This window comes from Rhodnius prolixus, unplaced genomic scaffold (assembly GCF_049639745.1).
Source record: "Rhodnius prolixus isolate KJV_2025 unplaced genomic scaffold, Rpr scaffold_2, whole genome shotgun sequence".
NCBI lineage: Eukaryota > Metazoa > Arthropoda > Insecta > Hemiptera > Reduviidae > Rhodnius > Rhodnius prolixus.
Window position 1 is genome coordinate 65106562 of NW_027411592.1, and position 17949 is coordinate 65124510.

General features: G+C 35.6%; 1 protein-coding gene across 5 annotated transcripts in view; it reads left to right on the forward strand.

Moving 5' to 3' along the window:
• Positions 1-17949, forward strand: part of Evi5 (ecotropic viral integration site 5) — a 130341-nt gene that overhangs the window by 35767 nt on the left and 76625 nt on the right. The window contains exon 1 of one of the 5 annotated variants that reach the window (XM_074117071.1): positions 8357-8403. The exons of 3 other annotated variants lie outside the window; for them this stretch is intronic. In XM_074117071.1, the coding sequence (XP_073973172.1) occupies positions 8372-8403 (32 nt within the window). In that variant the 5' untranslated portion in view covers positions 8357-8371. Of the gene's footprint in view, positions 1-8356; positions 8404-11890; positions 12210-17949 lie in introns of those variants that run through there. One more of the 5 variants, XM_074117076.1, reaches the window with a different exon arrangement.

A 17949-nucleotide genomic window follows, 5' to 3' on the forward strand; every position in this document is an offset into this window, starting at 1 on the left:
TAAATAGGTTTAAAATTTTCATTTGGATGAATAGCTGCTGCACCCAGTTTAGAAATAGATGAAAAAGAAAGAAGAGGCAGAGAGAGAGAGAGAGAGAGAGAGAGAGAAAAGAACTGGGGCAAACTGGGGGATTGTAAAGGAGAACCCTGAGTGTGTTTTGTGAGGCAACGGGAGAGATATTTGTTTCCCCAGAGTGCAAGTCGGCAGTCTTTATGGTCTTCCAACGAGACACACATTGGTCCTGGTGGGAGATTGAGGCTGCGCTGCTGTGGTAGTAACAGTTCCATATCTAGTCTATATATCTCTGCTCAAAGACAGACACTGTGGCTGGACAGTCAGAGGACAGTAGGAGATGGTATTGATTAGTTGTGGAGGATACGGGTGTGTGTTAGTATGAGAATAAATACAGCATCCGAGAGAGTGGGAGGGGGAGAGATATGATGGAACCCATGCAGAGGGATTCCATGAATTGTGAACCCTCCATTAATCGACAGGACCTCCGTTCCAGTGGTAGCAACCTTCAATCCAGATTAAATGTCCCTGATATTAAAAAAAGGGATATGAACCATTTCATTATTTGGTCACAGGTCTCATCACCAAAATTGCGTAATAAAACTCTCGATGCGTAGAATTTAGGCCAAAAAAAAAATTATTGAAGGTAGTGGTGACGTCACAGGACACTCCTAGAACTCCATAAAATCAATAATCTCCAAAAAAAAAAAGCGTTTCAAACCAGAATAGTTAGCCCCAATATATTAAGTCGGAAGTTCAAAAGCATTTCTTTGGAGGCCGCCAAGAAAATAAAATATAAAAAAACATGAAAAAGCCAAAATAAAAAAGCACATCCGGTTTAAGTGCTAATATTCTGTCAACTTGAAATTTAATTTAGACACTTATTAAGCTAGAACCATACAATATACTGGAACACGTCATTTTGGAGATGAGCTTAATTTCATCGCTTCCTAATTACCTAGACTAAATTAAATTCCTTGCAATATCAGTTGATTCACGTAAATATTACGTATTATTTGTATATTACGTATTACATAAAATTCAATGAAAATTATTAGAACAATTAAAAAAAAAAAGAAAAAACAAGTCTTCCGGTATGAAACACTCACATGACTTCCTCTTAACCAAAATATTTATTTTTTGTAGAAAGTATTTTTTATTCCATAAAGTGACACTTCCGTTTTAATAGATTTCCTCTAAATTTAGAATTTCATTAACATAGATTACTATTAATATTTACTAATTAATCGATTTTTAGTTCAGTAGCATGTTCTCCTAAAGCTTATTGTCAATTTCGATGGGCGGCATCGATTTAAAATATAAAATTTAAACTGTGATTTCCCCCCCCCCATTTCTGAATACTCCTCAGAACTAGTTTTAACGATTTTCCTTAAATAATTTTATACGTATTCATTTTGCTCTCGTGTAGACTCATAATTGAAAATAATTTTCCTATTATGAAGAAGAGGATTCACCCTAAAAATATGATGACGTAAAAATGATTGGTGCAAATTCCGTGTTTGAATAAACGATTTTAGTTTCGTCACTTCCTGTAAGAGCTCAATTATACGAAAACGGAAGTAACCCTTTTTTTTTTTTTTTTTAAAAAAAAAGGAGAGTGTGTCAGCAGTTCAACGATCACTAAAACATATTAAATTCATTGGTTTAATTAAATGAATTAAACGCATAAATACATAAACTTAAATAATAAGAAGTTTAAATTAAGAATTCAATTTCATATCGCTTTGCACGGGTTGGTGGAGAAATTTAATTGCAATAACCAATCAGAGTGACACACTTAAATCTGTATATCGTTTGCCGTCATGACCTGGCGGTTATTGGCTTAATTAGCGCTGCCATACTGATATTTAGATTTATTAGATTTTAATTAAAATTTATTTGAGAAAATAATAAAATTAACGAAAAAAAAAAATGGCGTAAAACACGATTGACTTCCGGTTACTACTTCTTAAGATTCTATCTTTTACGAAACATATTTAATGCACAACTAACATTTTACTGATTTTAAAAAACGTGCCAAAATTCTTCTTTTTTTTCCAAAAATGTTTAGGTCACATAAAACTGCCAGACAGGAAGTGAAGTGTGAGACGGTAACGTAAGTGAAGTCGAAATTTTTTTTTGCAAGAAAATTGATGGAGTCCAAAAAAACTGGTCAGGCATGCATCAACATGCTTCTTGCTACTCATGATAATATCAAAGATATCTGAACTCTTCCTAGTTTTTAGGGAGGATGGATGAAATCCTGGCTGGATTGTTCTCCTATAGAGGAAATAGAATAATCCCCCGCGCCCGCTCCTCACAACAAAGAGGGAAAAATCGTGAAAATATTTCGTCAGATTTTTTTTGGGGGGGTTTCCTTTTACCCGCAAATTTTTAGAAAATTAATTCTTTTTACGTTTAACGTAATAATTTTACTCGACATCGACCTTCAAGTAGTTCAAAAAAAATCCTTATCAACTTTAGCGTGACAAAAATGATCGAGATAACTTCTTAGTTATCAGCGAGAATGAACAAGAGGAGGGAAAACTTCTTATCACAATCAAGTCTTGTTTTTCTTATTACGCTGATTAGAACAAAAAAATGTTTTCCACAACACTGTACCTAATATTTGTTTGGAAAACTATAGTTTAAAGTGGTGACGTAACTGTGGATAATTGGTCATCTTAACAGTCGCTTATAGGTGAGAGAGGGCATGTTCAATTTGTAACGCTGGAAAAGCCAAGAGTTTTCACACTTTCACTTGTGTGCAATAAGGAACGGTAAGTTCCAAAAGTTTGAGCTTTCTGTACTTTTAAGCTCGAGCGCCATTTTCTTAAAAAAATATTTTCGAACTTACGAGAACCTTCGGAATAAGTACATCCGGTGTACAACTTCTGTTTTGAATAAAAAAATTTGATTCACAATACGTATTTTATCCGTAGTTAGCACGCATATTTATTGGTAACCCTGGGCCGATTTCAGACTTAAAGCCATATCATCAGCAGGGATAGATGAATCAGTTTGGGTGTAGTTTCCGTCTGGTAAGTGTCACGTCAGTGTGGTTAGCAGGTGAGTGCGAGAGGGAAACTACACCCAAACTGATTTAAGTTTACCACCTGATGATAGATGTATAGTCGCGAGCTGCGACGGATGAAAAGTCCATCACTGCTAACCTTAAAACCACATCTCCGTCACAATATCTCCTCTTAACTGGTGAGAGAAAAATTAGAAACATTTGGATGACAGTAAGATGAAAGAATCTAGAGCAAGATTTTTAGCCAGGAAGATGTAGAATTCGAAGAAGATATTAACCTTATTCTGAAGAGCAAGAGATTGTAACGGCAGGGGCGAAGTTCCATTTATGGTGTGAATGGCGAAGGGGGCTGTCTGGAATTGAGGGAAAGCGTGGGAGGAGTGATTCTAGACAGGAGTCGTCAAGGGAACTTGGCACTCCCTTAGTTAGACGGACCCATTCTCCCTCTCTTGGTCCAGCTTGTTAAAGTAGACAACGTACAGCGGACAAGGGATGATGAAGGCGGAAAATGAACTCTCATTTAGTTGGAGCAACAGCGATAAAGGGAGTCCCGGAAGGAGCCACGATGTAGACGGAAATGCACGAACACACACACACACACACACACAAAAATCTTAAAAATTAACCCCTCAGGGAACACAATTAACTTTTTCTTTTTCTTTTTCTTACTACTTAGTAACTTTAAAGCTAAAAATGTAAGTTAGGTTTATAAAATCAACTTAATAAAAAACTCCTCGACCTTAATGCGCAAACTCCCAACATTAATGACGTCTTTTGAGTGGCGAATAAAAAAGGAGTCCTAGAGTCGACCAAATCTCAAGTCGAAATTTTCACAAATTCCTAGTAGGAAGGCCTATCTCTTTTTCAGGCAGCACTTAACGTCTTAAAGAAATACAAAGTAGCTATGTAAACTAAGGGGATTCGATCTCAGGATCTTCATCTTACAATTCCACGGTTCATAACCAACACCAATCCCCCCCCCCACCTGTAAATAAGAGAGAGTAGGGAGAGTAAAAATTGCAGGAAACTCGAACGATTTCTTATTTTTCCATACCCCTGTGAGATTTAACAGGAAGTTCAATCGTAAAAATCCATAAACCGGAAGTAATGCTTCAAAAAAAGTGATTTTCCACCTATAATCGTGATATTTTCTTTAAAGTCGATCTTTATCGATAACAGTCATGTATTTATAACTTATAGTTGTTATAGTTAGAGTTCTTCGATATAAAAGGATGTACGTTTCCTTTAAAAAAAAACTAGAAACTACGATTCTTTGTTAATAAAGTAAAGTAATCGCCTAATTTTTAAGGCGTGACTTAACGTCTAACTACCAAATTAAGTGTCGTGGTCAGGGGGGTGACGGAAGCTCATTCATTACTATAAATAATTTTTTTTTTCTAACAAATAAAAAAGTAGTTAATTACATGCGGGATTCGATCCTGGGATCTTCCACTTACACAGCCACTATCTTGACCACTAGACCAACAACACCCCAACGCGTTGTATCGTTGTTAAGTGAAAGTCATTTGTGTGTTTTGCAGCAGATTTTAAAGAAAAATTTTGTGTGTTTCTCCACGAGTCAAAATTTTTGTTTTCTTTGATTTGGTCTAAATTTTGTTGCGTCAAAGAAAGGGGTTTGAACAAAACGGAAGTACCATTTCGTCATGTAGGTTTTCCATTTTTTTTTATGGCAATATTTTATTTTCTTTTAAACTTTGCACGTTTAATTTCCCGGGTAATTGATTTTTTTTTATTAAAATTTTTCACGATTATGGATATTTTCCTTCAGAGAAAACTTGTAGTTTCGTTGGTTGTTGTTTTGATTATATTTTTCTTTTGAAGTAAAGTGTATTTAACTTGTTTATTTGCATTGGATGACTCATGGAGGACCAGAGCCCATTGGTACAGCCTAACCTACTAATGGTTTATAATTTGAGAAGGTTATGTTTCCATGCATGCCTCTCACAAGTACCTGCGACACATACACAGGTTTGACCGACAAAAGTTTGTGTGTGTGTGTGTGTGTGTGATTCCAGTTGATGGTTCATAAAGGATGAGTCACCAGGGCAACCGGTTTCTGCTCTTGGTGACGTCATCTGGCCTCCATAATGTTTATACTTCGCTTGGGTGCTCTGATGATGACTAAATCCCTTATATGCGTGCATTATTTAGGGGGAGGCTGTTTGTATTGGTGAATATTTTACTGTTTTTTTAAATAAGTCTTAACATATCACATGCACACAGAAATACAATGATTAGGAGCAAAAGCGTTCCTTAACTCAAATCAGTTCACTAAGTCTCTTACTAAAGTATACGTGAATAAAGTTTCTGAAAAAACATGGGAGTCCATTGTAAAGACTGCAACAGCATACAGCGTCACTATACTAGAATGGTACTGTTGCAGGAAGCGCGACGTCACAGCTCTCTCAGCTCCTTCAAAATCCGGGTTTTCTGGGGGTGGAAATAGATTCAAACCTAAAACTGATCTTCGAACGCACATTTCATCCACATCTTTCAATGAAAAACTTGAAAAATCAATTCAGCAAAGTGCTACTTCCGTTTTTTTTAAATAAGAACATTGCGATATCCGGTGGTGGTGGGCTATTAAGGGAACATCAAAATTTGGAACTTCCTGGGATTTTTCGCTAGATGGCGGTAGATGCGCAAAAAAAAGTTTCAGGACGCAGGAAAATTCCCTCCCGTAATGGGCAAACTTGAGTTCATGAACTGGGTGGGTTCGAACCCACTGGTTCCCACTGGCGAGATTAGCTCTCTTACAGCTTACTCCTTGAAAAATTAAGAATCGTTGAAAAGTCTCAGAATCTATTGAAGATATTAATTACCACCTCTAGCACCAGGATGACTGTCCAGGAATTTGAATCTTTCTTTTTTTTGAACTAAGGCACCACCAGTTCGTTGAAGTCTTCTCAGTCTTCTTGCAGAATCTTGAACCGACACGTCTTGGGTGGGTGTCTTTTGAGGAGTCATCCGCCAGTATGTTTAGCCTAGGTTAGGTATGTGAAGCATGTCAGAAGATCTCTTCTGATTAGAATTGCTCAGCCAGATCTTAAGACAATAGTTATCCTTATCTCCTGTAAGGGGAGATGTGGCGCCCTACTTTGCAAGGTAGCTGGTCTTCTCCTTTTCTGGCTGTACCAACATGTCTTTGTACAATAGATTAGAATTGGAATTAGAAAAGGAACGGGACCTATACCCCTCGGCACCGCAGCCACAAAAGGCTTATTGTGCTTTCCCCTTTCGATCTAGTAGACGAAACCTCCCCTACTAAAGAGGTTGAGGACTTTTCCCTACCAGTTCCTTCTACGCTACAATCTCCATTGGTCTCGAAAGTTCCAAAGGCACTCCCAAATTATTATTTTTTTTAGCTTCTGTCAGGGACCAGCTCAGTGCTATCAACTGGACGCATCTTACTAAAGCATGGATTTCTTAAGGAAATTTACCCACAGAATCTAGTGAGCGACCAAATCATTGGACTAGAAATTCAACGCACAGTTTCCACAAAGATCTTTGACTCACCATCCACGTACCACACAATGTGCTTTAAGTACCACTAACTAGAAAAAAAAACTCAGTTCAGGATATCCAATAAAATGCGGAAACCATTACGCTATACACCCTTTCCTTTCACTACAGATGCACAATAGACGTATCTAGGAAACTGCATGATTAGAAAGTGGAACATTGCAATATGCAGTTGGAAAGTGAGACAGATATAAATTCGATTGTTGGTAAAGTGAAAGGATTCGAAATCGATATTAGAATAGTTTTTTTCTTTATGCTGAAGAGGGGAGAGTAGCAATAAAAAAAGACTATTAATAATAGTTTTAGTAATAAAATATGAATTATGGGAAAATAATGATGTAAATTTAATGTCTATTTGTCGTGAGATAGATTTCAATACTTCCACTGATTGCTAGGGAGACAAAGTATTGCGACGATGAAAAAGTATATTAAGACCAAATCGTATAAGTGTTCGCTCTAAATATTTTTGTTCTCCTAAAAAAAAAGAATAATTCAGAAGTTGAGCTAACAATTGTAAATGGATAAACATTAAATTAAAATGTAATTAAAACAAATTTATAGCTGTAATTAATTATAGTACATGAATTGGTTGAGTGGCAGCGCTACTCTCGTATACTCTATTTGGTTGCCATGGTAACTATCAGTTGCACTATGTCGCTCTACTGTACGCTCATATTATGCTAATTGTTAAATTGAACATTATTTCGATTTATGTACTCTGTTTAATGGACTTGATGTACAATTCTCTGTAATCATAAATCTGTGGTCATTTAGACCAGCATTTCCCAACCTTTTTATGGCTCACCGTACCACCTGGTGGTAGTACATCATACTAAAATTTTACCACTTCAATACAAAAAAGTGATTGTATTTCGTGATATTTGTTATTCCCGAGCGTGTTATTTTACTATTATTATCTTTATTTGTATAGAGATACCAATGTATCTGTTACAAAGGAGTGCTAAAAGGGGGGGTTCTTTATTTAGAAGGGGTTTTGAAATCCAATTAATCATTTGTGATTTCGGGTTTTGGGAAAATACTCCATGAAAGACTAATTTTAATCCTGTTAAATGTGCTATTATATTTTCTCGTATATCTTGAGACAGACTAACCTTATTACTGTGAACATATTAACAACTTTACTGTATAATATTATTAATTAAAATAATTTTTATGTATTATAGGGGAAAAAAAGCGTTTCTATGATATTTTTATGATTTAATTTTTTATGTCCGCCATTATTGATTATTTTTCGTGTACCACCAACTAGCCAACACTTACTTATGTTTTGTTGAAACTTACGATTTGACGTAAAGATCTGTTCTACTTCAGCATTGTACATGTTATTGTTACCAAATTATAGTAAACAATTTTTCGTAATTCAGGAGGCCTTAAAATTAGGTAATTTTGATAGTGATCGAAATCATTTTAGTACAGGAAGAGGAAGTAAAAATTCATAGCTAGTGATTTATATCCTTTTTTGTTTCTTTCTTAATATAGTTTTGAAACTATTGGTATAAAGAAGTTTGTTAAACTATTTTCAAAGTTGTTAACTAAATTTCACTCCACTTCTTGGCCAGAGAACTCAGTGTGGGCGTCACTCTGGAGATAGCTGAACAACTATCGCACAGACTCTCTGTACCAAGTAGTTGATAGTGCGTGTTAAAAGCTTCTCAAACAGACGCATCAAACTTAGTTTTTGTTTAGTTTTTATTGTTTTTAGTTTGTTTTAATGTACGCAATTTTTTTTATTAAATTTTATTTGTTTATAAAAACTACAAAATGGCGACAATTTGGAACAGGAAGTTAGTCATGTAAGTTTAATTTTTTTTTTCCAAGGTCTTCAATACTTTTCATTTCCTTTTATACTGTTCTTGGTTACAGGACGATCGTGTTAATTTTCCACCGGAAGTAACTAAAAAAAAAGTCAGGTGTGACCACTCACACGACTTCTGCTAACACTCAAGATTCGAACTCACAAAATTTGTTTAAAAAAAACATATTTATAAAGTTTGGTTAAATATGTCCCTGAAACGTTCAAGGGAATCTACCCTAACAGCCTTACAACCTCCATCCTAGGTCCAATTTACCTTACGCTAGGGCAGTGATGGTGAACCTTTTGAGCTCGGCGGGTCCAAATTTTGAGAAAAAAACCCTTAACTTAACTCTGGTACCGTGACATATATTTCGAATATTCATAATTGTTTGATATTTGCAACGATATTATAAAAACAAGATTTATTAAATGGACCCACTTTATGATCATTGATCTAAGAAAAGTTTGCCAAATCCTTTGCTCTCAATAAATAATATCCATAATTCCTTCAAAGTACTCCAAAGATCGGCCCCAGTATTTATTTAAAAATTATACAAGGGTGTTTCAGGGTTAAGTGTCCTAACTGAAAATATGAATTTAAGACCTCAAAACAGGAAAAAAAAATTCCTCTGGAGGTATGCCCGTTAACGCTTTGTTTTTGAGATATTCACGTCTAAAGATTTCCATTTTATGAATTATTATTAGGTAGGTTATAATAAAAAAAAATTAATAGTGTCTTCCAACTACTTTATTAATAGAAAATAATGACAATTAAATGTAAATAAATAAATAATAAAGAAAATGAGGAATCAGTATCTTTCTTCCACGGCAGCGATAGCCTAACGGCACTGGATTGCTCTTAAAGAATGAAGATCATTGACCCGGTATTTCATAGACTTTTCCTGTAATGGCACCCCAAGTAAAAAAAAATTCATTGGGGTCAGAACTGGAGAGCGTGCAGGCCAAGCCGCTGGTCCTGCACGGCCAAGCCATCGATTGGGATAATGTTGATTTAGCCACTGTGGTAGACCACTGCCTCTGGACAACCATCTAATTGAAACCATCAGTTCCTTCTATCATTACTAAGAAACCACTGCAGAAATGTGTCCGCATTTGGGCCTAGGTGGTAAGAAATGCAGACCAATTAAAATATTGTCTATTATCACTGAAACTCACGCTGAAAATGGTGCAGGCTTTTCGAGCATCCAGAGATGATAAGTTTTTTTGGTTGAACATTTTATTGTGAGTGTAGCTTCATCCGTCCAGAGAACTTGATTTAAATACTAATCGGGACAAATTTCTTTGACAAAATTCTTGAGATAATGAATGTCGTACCCGTTGATAATGCTATGGGTGATGTGCAGAGAGAGTCCTCCTTACTGTAGTTGGCGTAATATGTAATTCAGCTGCAGCTCTTCGTACTCTGGCGGACGGATTATCATCAAAAGATTGTAATATTGTCGCACTCCTTTCATTTCATAAAGGGACGAGAGCTCCATCAGCACGTAGCATTTAAGCAAATGAAAAAAAAATTGTCAATTAATCCTAAAGTGAAGAGGTTATGCAGACTTTAAAACGGTTATCTTTTTTGCACGGCCAACTTGATTTTCAATTCAAGAAAATGTGGATATAGTATACATGGAAGACAATCTTTAAATCTTATTTACAACAACCTAATAAATACACACCATTTGCTTGATTAAATTTACTTCTCTCTCTCTCACTCGCTCTCTCTCTCATCACTCTCTCTCTTGCTCACTCGAGCTCTCTCACTCCCACACTCCCCTTCTCTAGCACCAGTTACTTTTTCTTTGAGAAAACGATCTTGTATTCACCCAAGTCCGATCTTCATTGCATTATCTAAATTATTAGTTTAAATCTAGGTTATTTGTGCTTTTTGCATTTATATTGGTATTCTATGCGAATTAGCTAAAAAAAAAACTGCGGGCGGCTAGATAGTATATTTATATTTTAATAGAATTTTTATTGGTGATTAAGCTTATTAAAAATTATAATAAAAAAAAAGGCAAGTAACATTAAATTATGCAATCAAAATGCGTGTCAAAAACTTTTTGGGTAAAATAAAATAATCACGAAAAAGAAATAATGGTTTAGCTCAGTGGGTAAAGTATACTGCATTCCGATACAAAGATTGGGGGTTCGATTCCTCCTGCTTGGCCTTTCGATTTTTATTTACTAGGACCTTCTTATATTGAGTCTATAACCAGTAAAAAAGCTTTGGGCACCAATAACCTCAGGTATTTGACGCCCCTTAAATTAATCATAAGTCACTCACACGACTTTCTTTTATAGTAAGTATCAATATTTCGTTTTTTTTTTTTTAAATTTGGAAACTTTACTAAATTTAGTTGATTGCCGTGCAGATTTATTATAATGAAGAATCTTTCTGTCCACAGCATCTCACTTTTAAAAGTAAATTTTAATGTGCAAAATTTCAAACAAAAGCCTCATAAATCTTTGTCTCAGTAGCCGAAAGTTCAAACGGAAGTAAGACTATACTTATAGGCATTTCCAGTTACTTTAAAAAAAAAAATGATTACCTCGGAAAATGGCTTCCTTGTTTGACTTTAAACTTATATTTTCCACATGTTGATCTACTAAATAATTTTCCGCTGGAAACACCGTTGTATGGCAGTTCTGAGGAAGGAAGTTATTTAAGAATCATTTATTAAAACTGCCCGGTAGGACAGTTGTATAAGGGTTGATCGTCAAAAACTGCACGAAAAAGCGTAACGTTGAAAAACACCCAACTTTGACAATTTTTTTCTCTTTTTCTATGAAAGATAAAATTCCCAAATTTTCTTTAAAATATAGGGCAAACCCTCCTTTATCACTGTATTTGTTTTGTAACAACCCAGATTTAATAGATTTTAAGAAATAAGTTGCTGAAAATGAGCAAAAACGGCATTTTCAAAAAAAGTTCTTGTTCTTGTTGTTAACTTTTTTTTGTAAACTACTAGCTTTTTACAAACTGTACAATTTGAATAACCTTTAATGTTTTGAAACCAAGTATATTTCAGAAATAATTTAAAAGTTTGAGACCTTTAATAAAAAATATATGTGAGAAACTTTTCCTATTTGAAAACAGTTTTCTTTTAAATTCTAGAAAAACCAGTTGATTTATGAATTTTAACCTGTTGCTTTTTAGATAGCTGAATATATTTAGACTATGTCGGCCATGTTGAATAGCATGGTTAAAATGTTCGTGTTAATTAAAATCTATAGTATTTAATTAAGTCTAACTATTAGAGCTTCAGGTAATTTAGTTAGCGGAACTTTATCCTAGGTTGGGGACGGGGCAGCTTAGATTTCGTAGTATAGTACTAACAGTGTTGTTCTCCTATTTAGATAATATTTATACGATAATAAATTTTCATTATTCAGGTTGGTATCACTGCTTTCACTAAAGAAAGTTGGGTAAAATAGCTCGCTAGTGCTTGGAATTACTAGTTCGTAACTGATGGTAGGTTATTTTAGGTTAGAATTTGTTAGAAACAAACTAAAACCTAATTGTCCTATTCAAAAATACCTCATTCCTGTAAACAATTAGAATTAAATTCGGCTTTTACAGGATATGTGAATGACAAGTACTGACTTTAATCTGATTTTTCACGCTTTCCTCAATAATTTTAATAAGTTCCCAGGAAGTGTAATTTTATAATCAACTGTGGAAATAGAAATTGTTATTGTGAAAATAGTCATACAGATTTTGTGTACAACTAGAGTTTATGTTCAAGAAGTTAGTAATGGATGATCGCTAGACTGGAGAAATTTAAACTAAAGGTATTTTTACTTTTACTTATTCAGACCTTATTTTAGCCCTTTCTACTGCTTTCGCACGTGTCAATTTTTAATCCTGGCAATTAATAATGGCTTCATAAAGAATAATTCAAAAAGAAACGAAACATAAATAAGCTGATACAGAGTTCAGTTAAGATAAACCTAAATGTGTCCAACCTCTCGCAACTTGGAGCTATCATAATCATCAAGAGGGAATTCAAAGCAGATGAATCTATTAGTTTATAAATAAACATTACTACGTAACATGAGTAATTTGAGTGAGAGCAGCTTTAATAGATACACTTCAAGATAAGTTTTTATTGGTCATAAGGAGGATATAACCAAGAAAATAACTTCAAAGGGGCCAGTTTTAAAAATATCTTTTTTAAATGCCTACAGAAATCATAATAGCATGGTTAGTAGAAATGGGATTTAAATTTTGAAGTGAACTCTATTTGCGACATGCTGTAGATCAGAATCATAGAATTTGGGGTCGAAAACAAAGTATATTTTCCTGTTTTTTGGAAAGCAAAAACATATCCTTTTTATACTGGGTGAACCAGTAAGTATTGTCCATAGTGCTACTGTGTGTAGTACATCTAAAGTGGAGTTCAATGACGTATTGGCCAACTTCATATTTTCCACTGTTCTTGAGTGACATCACTTTCAATTTTTTTTCTTTAAATTATTACTTTTTTTTGCAATAAAAATGTTAATACTCAGAAAGTTTATAGTCCGAATTCGATTCTGATGACACGGTTAGAAAGACAGATAAATTTTCTAAAAATTGACACCATTTCGAAGCATAAGTTATTCTCCAAACAGCCTCAATCTTCCTCCTGGATGCTGGAAAAATAAAAAGTAATCGAAATGTTTTTAAGAAAACTCATTAGGCCCTTACGTGACCATTATCAGACCTAGGTGCTGGCCACTTTCTGAGTAATAACATTTTTATTGCAAAAAAAAGTAATAATTTAAAGAAAAAAAATTGAAAGTGATGTCACTCAAGAACAGTGGAAAATATGAACCAATACGTCATTGAACTCCACACACAGTAGGTCTATGGACAATACGAGGGTCGTTTGAAAAGTCCGTGCAAAGTCAGAGAGATAGCACCACAGGCGCGTATCGAGGTTATGTTTAGTTAGTAGCATCTCTTGGAAGAACACACACCAAGTTTCAGCCAGATCGGTCTATTTCTTTGTGTTTGGCATTCGTTTGAATCGAGGAAGTCGAGTGATTTTCAAAAAATGGACGAATAAGAATTTCGTGTGTTGATTAAACACTACTTTATGAAAGGCAAAACGGCCTCAGGAGACTAAAGAGAAGCTTGATAAACATTATGGTGACTCTGCACCTTCGATTAGAACAGTTTATAAGTGGTTTCAAAATTTTCGGAGTGGCCATATGGGCACAAGTGACGCTGAACGTTCTGGACGCCCTGTTGAGGTTACTACTCCAGAAATCATTGATAAAATCCATGAATATGGTGATGGATGACAGAAGAGTGAAGGTGCGTGAGATTGCTAGTGCTGTGGGCATCTCGAATGAACGGGTACTTAATATTTTGCATCAACATTTGGACATGACAAAGCTATCCGCAAGATGGGTGTGCCGCGATTGCTCACGCTTGACCAAAAACGAAATCGTGTGAAGTGTTGCAAGGACGGTTTGCAGCTGTTCCAGAAGAATCCGCAGGACTTTTAAGCGTGGTTTCGTCACTGTGGATGAAACATGGATACATCACTACACTCCTGAGACCAAAGAACAATCTAAACAATGGGTTACCAAGGGGGAATCTGCGCCAAAAAAGGCGAAGACCGTTCCTTCGGCCGGAAAGAGTATGGCGACTGTCTTTTGGGATTCCCAAGGAATAATCCTCATCGACTATCTGGAAAAGGGTAAAACTATTACAGGTGCATATTATTCATCGTTATTGGGCCGTTTGAAAACCGAGCTGCAAGAAAAACGCCCACGATTGGCCCACAAAAAAGTCCTTTTCCATCACGACAACGCACCAGCTCACACCTCAGCAGTTGTGGTCGCAAAATTAATGGAAATAGGGTTCCAACTCGTTTCACATCCCCCCCTATTCTCCAGACTTGGCTGCCTCGGACTACTATTTGTTCCCCAATATGAAGAAATGGCTGGCGGGAAAAAGATTTTATTGAAACGAGGAGGTGATTGCAGAAACGAATGGCTATTTTTCAGACTTGGACAAATCCTATTATTCGGAAGGGATCAACAAACTAGAGCAGCGTTGGACGAAGTGTATAAGCCTAAAAGGAGACTATGTTGAAAAATAAAAAAGGTTTACCCCAAAAAATTAAGTAGTTTTTATTTTTGCACGGACTTTTCAAACGACCCTCGTATTTGAAAACTGTTACAATAAGATTTTAGAGTTTCATACCAGATTTTCTATTTAATATAACAGTCGCTTGGGTGTTGCAAATATCTTTGGAATATTTTTTTAAAAGATACAATAATTCAGCTGGAAAATGGAGGGCCAAAAAGAAAAAGGGCTGACGTAGTCTAAATAAAGGAAAATCCTCTCTCTCTCTCTCTTCATTTTTGTTTGTCATTTTATTTTCTTTATTTTCCACTGTACCTCGTTGGTGTCTAAGTAAATAAGATTCTGTTTCAAGTTACTTTCGTTCAGGAGCACTTTGATGTGGTTTTTATTTCCCAATCTTATTTTCATGAAAAACTATATCGGTGAAATTTCAAAGTAAGTACAATACAAATACAAAAAAAGTCCAATTCACAAGTTTGGTTCTCGTACTTTTAATAAAAAAAAGAAAGCTTTGTGATTTTTGGTCCAATTGAATAAACTAGATCTTTCTGCAAGAATCCTCAAGTTTGAGGTTAGACAAACTTTGCTTTGTCTCACTATTATTCTGGAACTTGGAATTTTTACTAAATGCCAGTTGTTTTAGTTTCAAGAACTAGTTTAAAACTGTGTTCATTGCGACATTGTTGACATTCCATTTTTCTTCTTTTCATCAATTTTCATGAAAATAACTTTAAATTAGAATGCTATGAAGCGCTTTTCAGAGTATAGTGAAGGAACAAACCCTATACTCCAGGGCAACGAGGGCATTATCTCCTCTGCCAAGGAATATTCATAAAAAGAAAGATCTAGGAGCAACCTTGGCTAGGAACAGCTAGACCAATCAAACTAAGACTTCACCAGTAATTGTAAACCACCTGAAAACCTGATTGAAGGTAACTGGAAAAGGTTTTTGTGAACACCAAGAAAGTGGTTGTAAATAGGGAACAGGGAGGAGCAGTGTATGTTTATTCCTCGGGATATGGGAAGAGCCCTGCGTCCAAGGTACGGCAGGCCTAAGAGGTTTATTGAGTGTCAAGAAGATAGTTGGCTTTACCAACTAGTCGTCTAATAGTGATGGTGTAAAAAAAAAAACGAGACTAGTGTGTTTGTGATCGATCTATCCGTAATATGTCCAGAGCGATACCCACACGAGATCAATGGCTTTGCCAAATAGTCGTCTTATAGTGTGGTGTCAAAAAATCGAGAGTACTGTATGTGTGATCGATCTGTCGTAATTTATCCAGAGCGATACCCACATGAGATCAATGGCTTTACTAACTAGTCGTCTTATAGTGATGGTGTCAAAAAATCGAGACTACTGTATTGTGTGATCGATCTATCGTAATATATCCAAAGCGATACCCACTCGAGATCAGTGGCTTTGCCAACTAGTCGTCTTATAGTGATGGTGTCGAAAAATCGAGACTAACGTGTGTGATCGATCTATCGTAATATATCTGGAGCGATACGATCTCAAACCACAACCTACCAGTTTCAAAGCTCACAATAGCCATTTTTCTCTCCCTCGCTCTTTCTAACACTGTCTGCAAAGAGCTCTACAATCGGTTAATCCAACTTCACCGTTTGAAGAAGAAAGATCTATTGTGACGACCCATTGTAGTTGTAACAGGATAAACCTGACCTTTCCCACCAGAAAAGTTTTTGATGCAGTTTTAACAACATTGATCTGAAACTTTTAGAAACCTCATCATATCGCTAACTAGAGATTTTAACGCAGTCAGAACGGGCATCGGCCCCTATATCCTAGCTTCCGTGGTTACCGTATCCTGGATTCCAATGCGGAGATCCCAGGTTCGAATCCAGCTACCGGTCCCTATGATTTTCTCTTTCTAGGTTGCTTCTTACAGCTCACTGTCTGCTGCTGGACAGTGTTGTCAGTAGCGAGAGAACACTGTCCGGTTGCCAGCACTGTTACTACTTTTAGCCATCAACAGAGTCAAGTGACATAGCAAGTGAGCCCAGAAATAGGGTATCCCCCTTCAGGTTCAATTACTATAACATAAATAATTGTTTACTTATTCTGTTGTAGGTAAGTGTGTCTGCTAGAATATCGAATAAACAAAGCCATCTCGCTTTTGTGGCAAGTATGCATTTAAGTTATTTAAATTTTGTGGTTGGTTAGAGCTATGAGAGCTCTTAGCTTGTGTATTATGTAGCCTAAGACAAAGTAGTAAGTTACTAAGTACCGGCTGGTAAGTTTCTTATTCTTTCGTTTATGAATAATTTGTGCACGACAGACAATGTACGACCATTTTGTTGCATAATGTTGCTTAGAATTTTTTTCTTTTTTCACTTGCATCCTGATTAATGGGGATGAAAACTTTAGAGGTTAGTTATTTTAAGTATTTTCTCCACTATCAGTGGGGTATCGTCTATAGGAGCTCAGACTTGGTTATACTTTACTGCGCACAAATAGAAATAATCTAGTTGTTGGCTCTTATTTATTATTGAATCCTGGCCGCCTGCAGGTTTCTTTTTTTGATTGCACTATTTTCTATAAAGGATAACTATAAAATAGAAAAGCTATTTATGGTAGAGGTTTTCTTTTTACTAGTTAGTGAGGAAGTATCAGTGTCGCCAAAATTTAGAATTTGGAATTTTCACTGTTTTCCATTTACAGTGTACAGTTTTTAGAACCGTATACTATGCTAAAATCTCTCTGCGATCCGAAATCCGATCTCTGCATATATTTTCATCTCTGTAAGTTTAAGAACTCGATGGCCCAACTCAGCTATTGACAACATGTTCAATTAAACTTAATTCAGTATCACCAATGAATTTGTATCAAACAGCTTGCTTCCGCGTTTACCAACAATAAGATAGAAAAATAGATCACAATCTAAGCAGAATGCGAACAGCTGTTCCTCTCGATATCTTTAATGGACAAAAAAAAAAAAAAAAGCAAAAATCAGCTGTTATTTATTATCATTTTGATATAGAAGAAACGTGTGATTTATGGGGAGTGTTGGTGGGGGTAAGCATGTCCTAACATGCAGTGGCTTTGCAATACCACTCACTGTGGTGGCTATTGTTCAATTGGCTAACATCTAAGTCACCACCGAGACCTCTTGAATAATACATTTAACCCCTGTGCTGGTAAGCACAGTTCACAGATCTCTGTGTGCGTAACACGCGTCTTGTTTTCTAGCTCTTTCCTTTTACGTCATTTGACTTACTTTTTATTGCTATTTTATTCCTTTTTAAGGCCTGTAGGAGTTATTATTTTATTTTTAATTTTTTTTTGCTTGAGTTTTACAACTCAGGATTAAAAATATGGAAGTTCCATATTTGCAATATTATTGTGATAAGTGGAAGTATTGTAATCGTATCACATTTTTTTTTTTTTTGCAAAATCTTTTGTCCTCAATTTTTTGATCTCGCTTATTCACC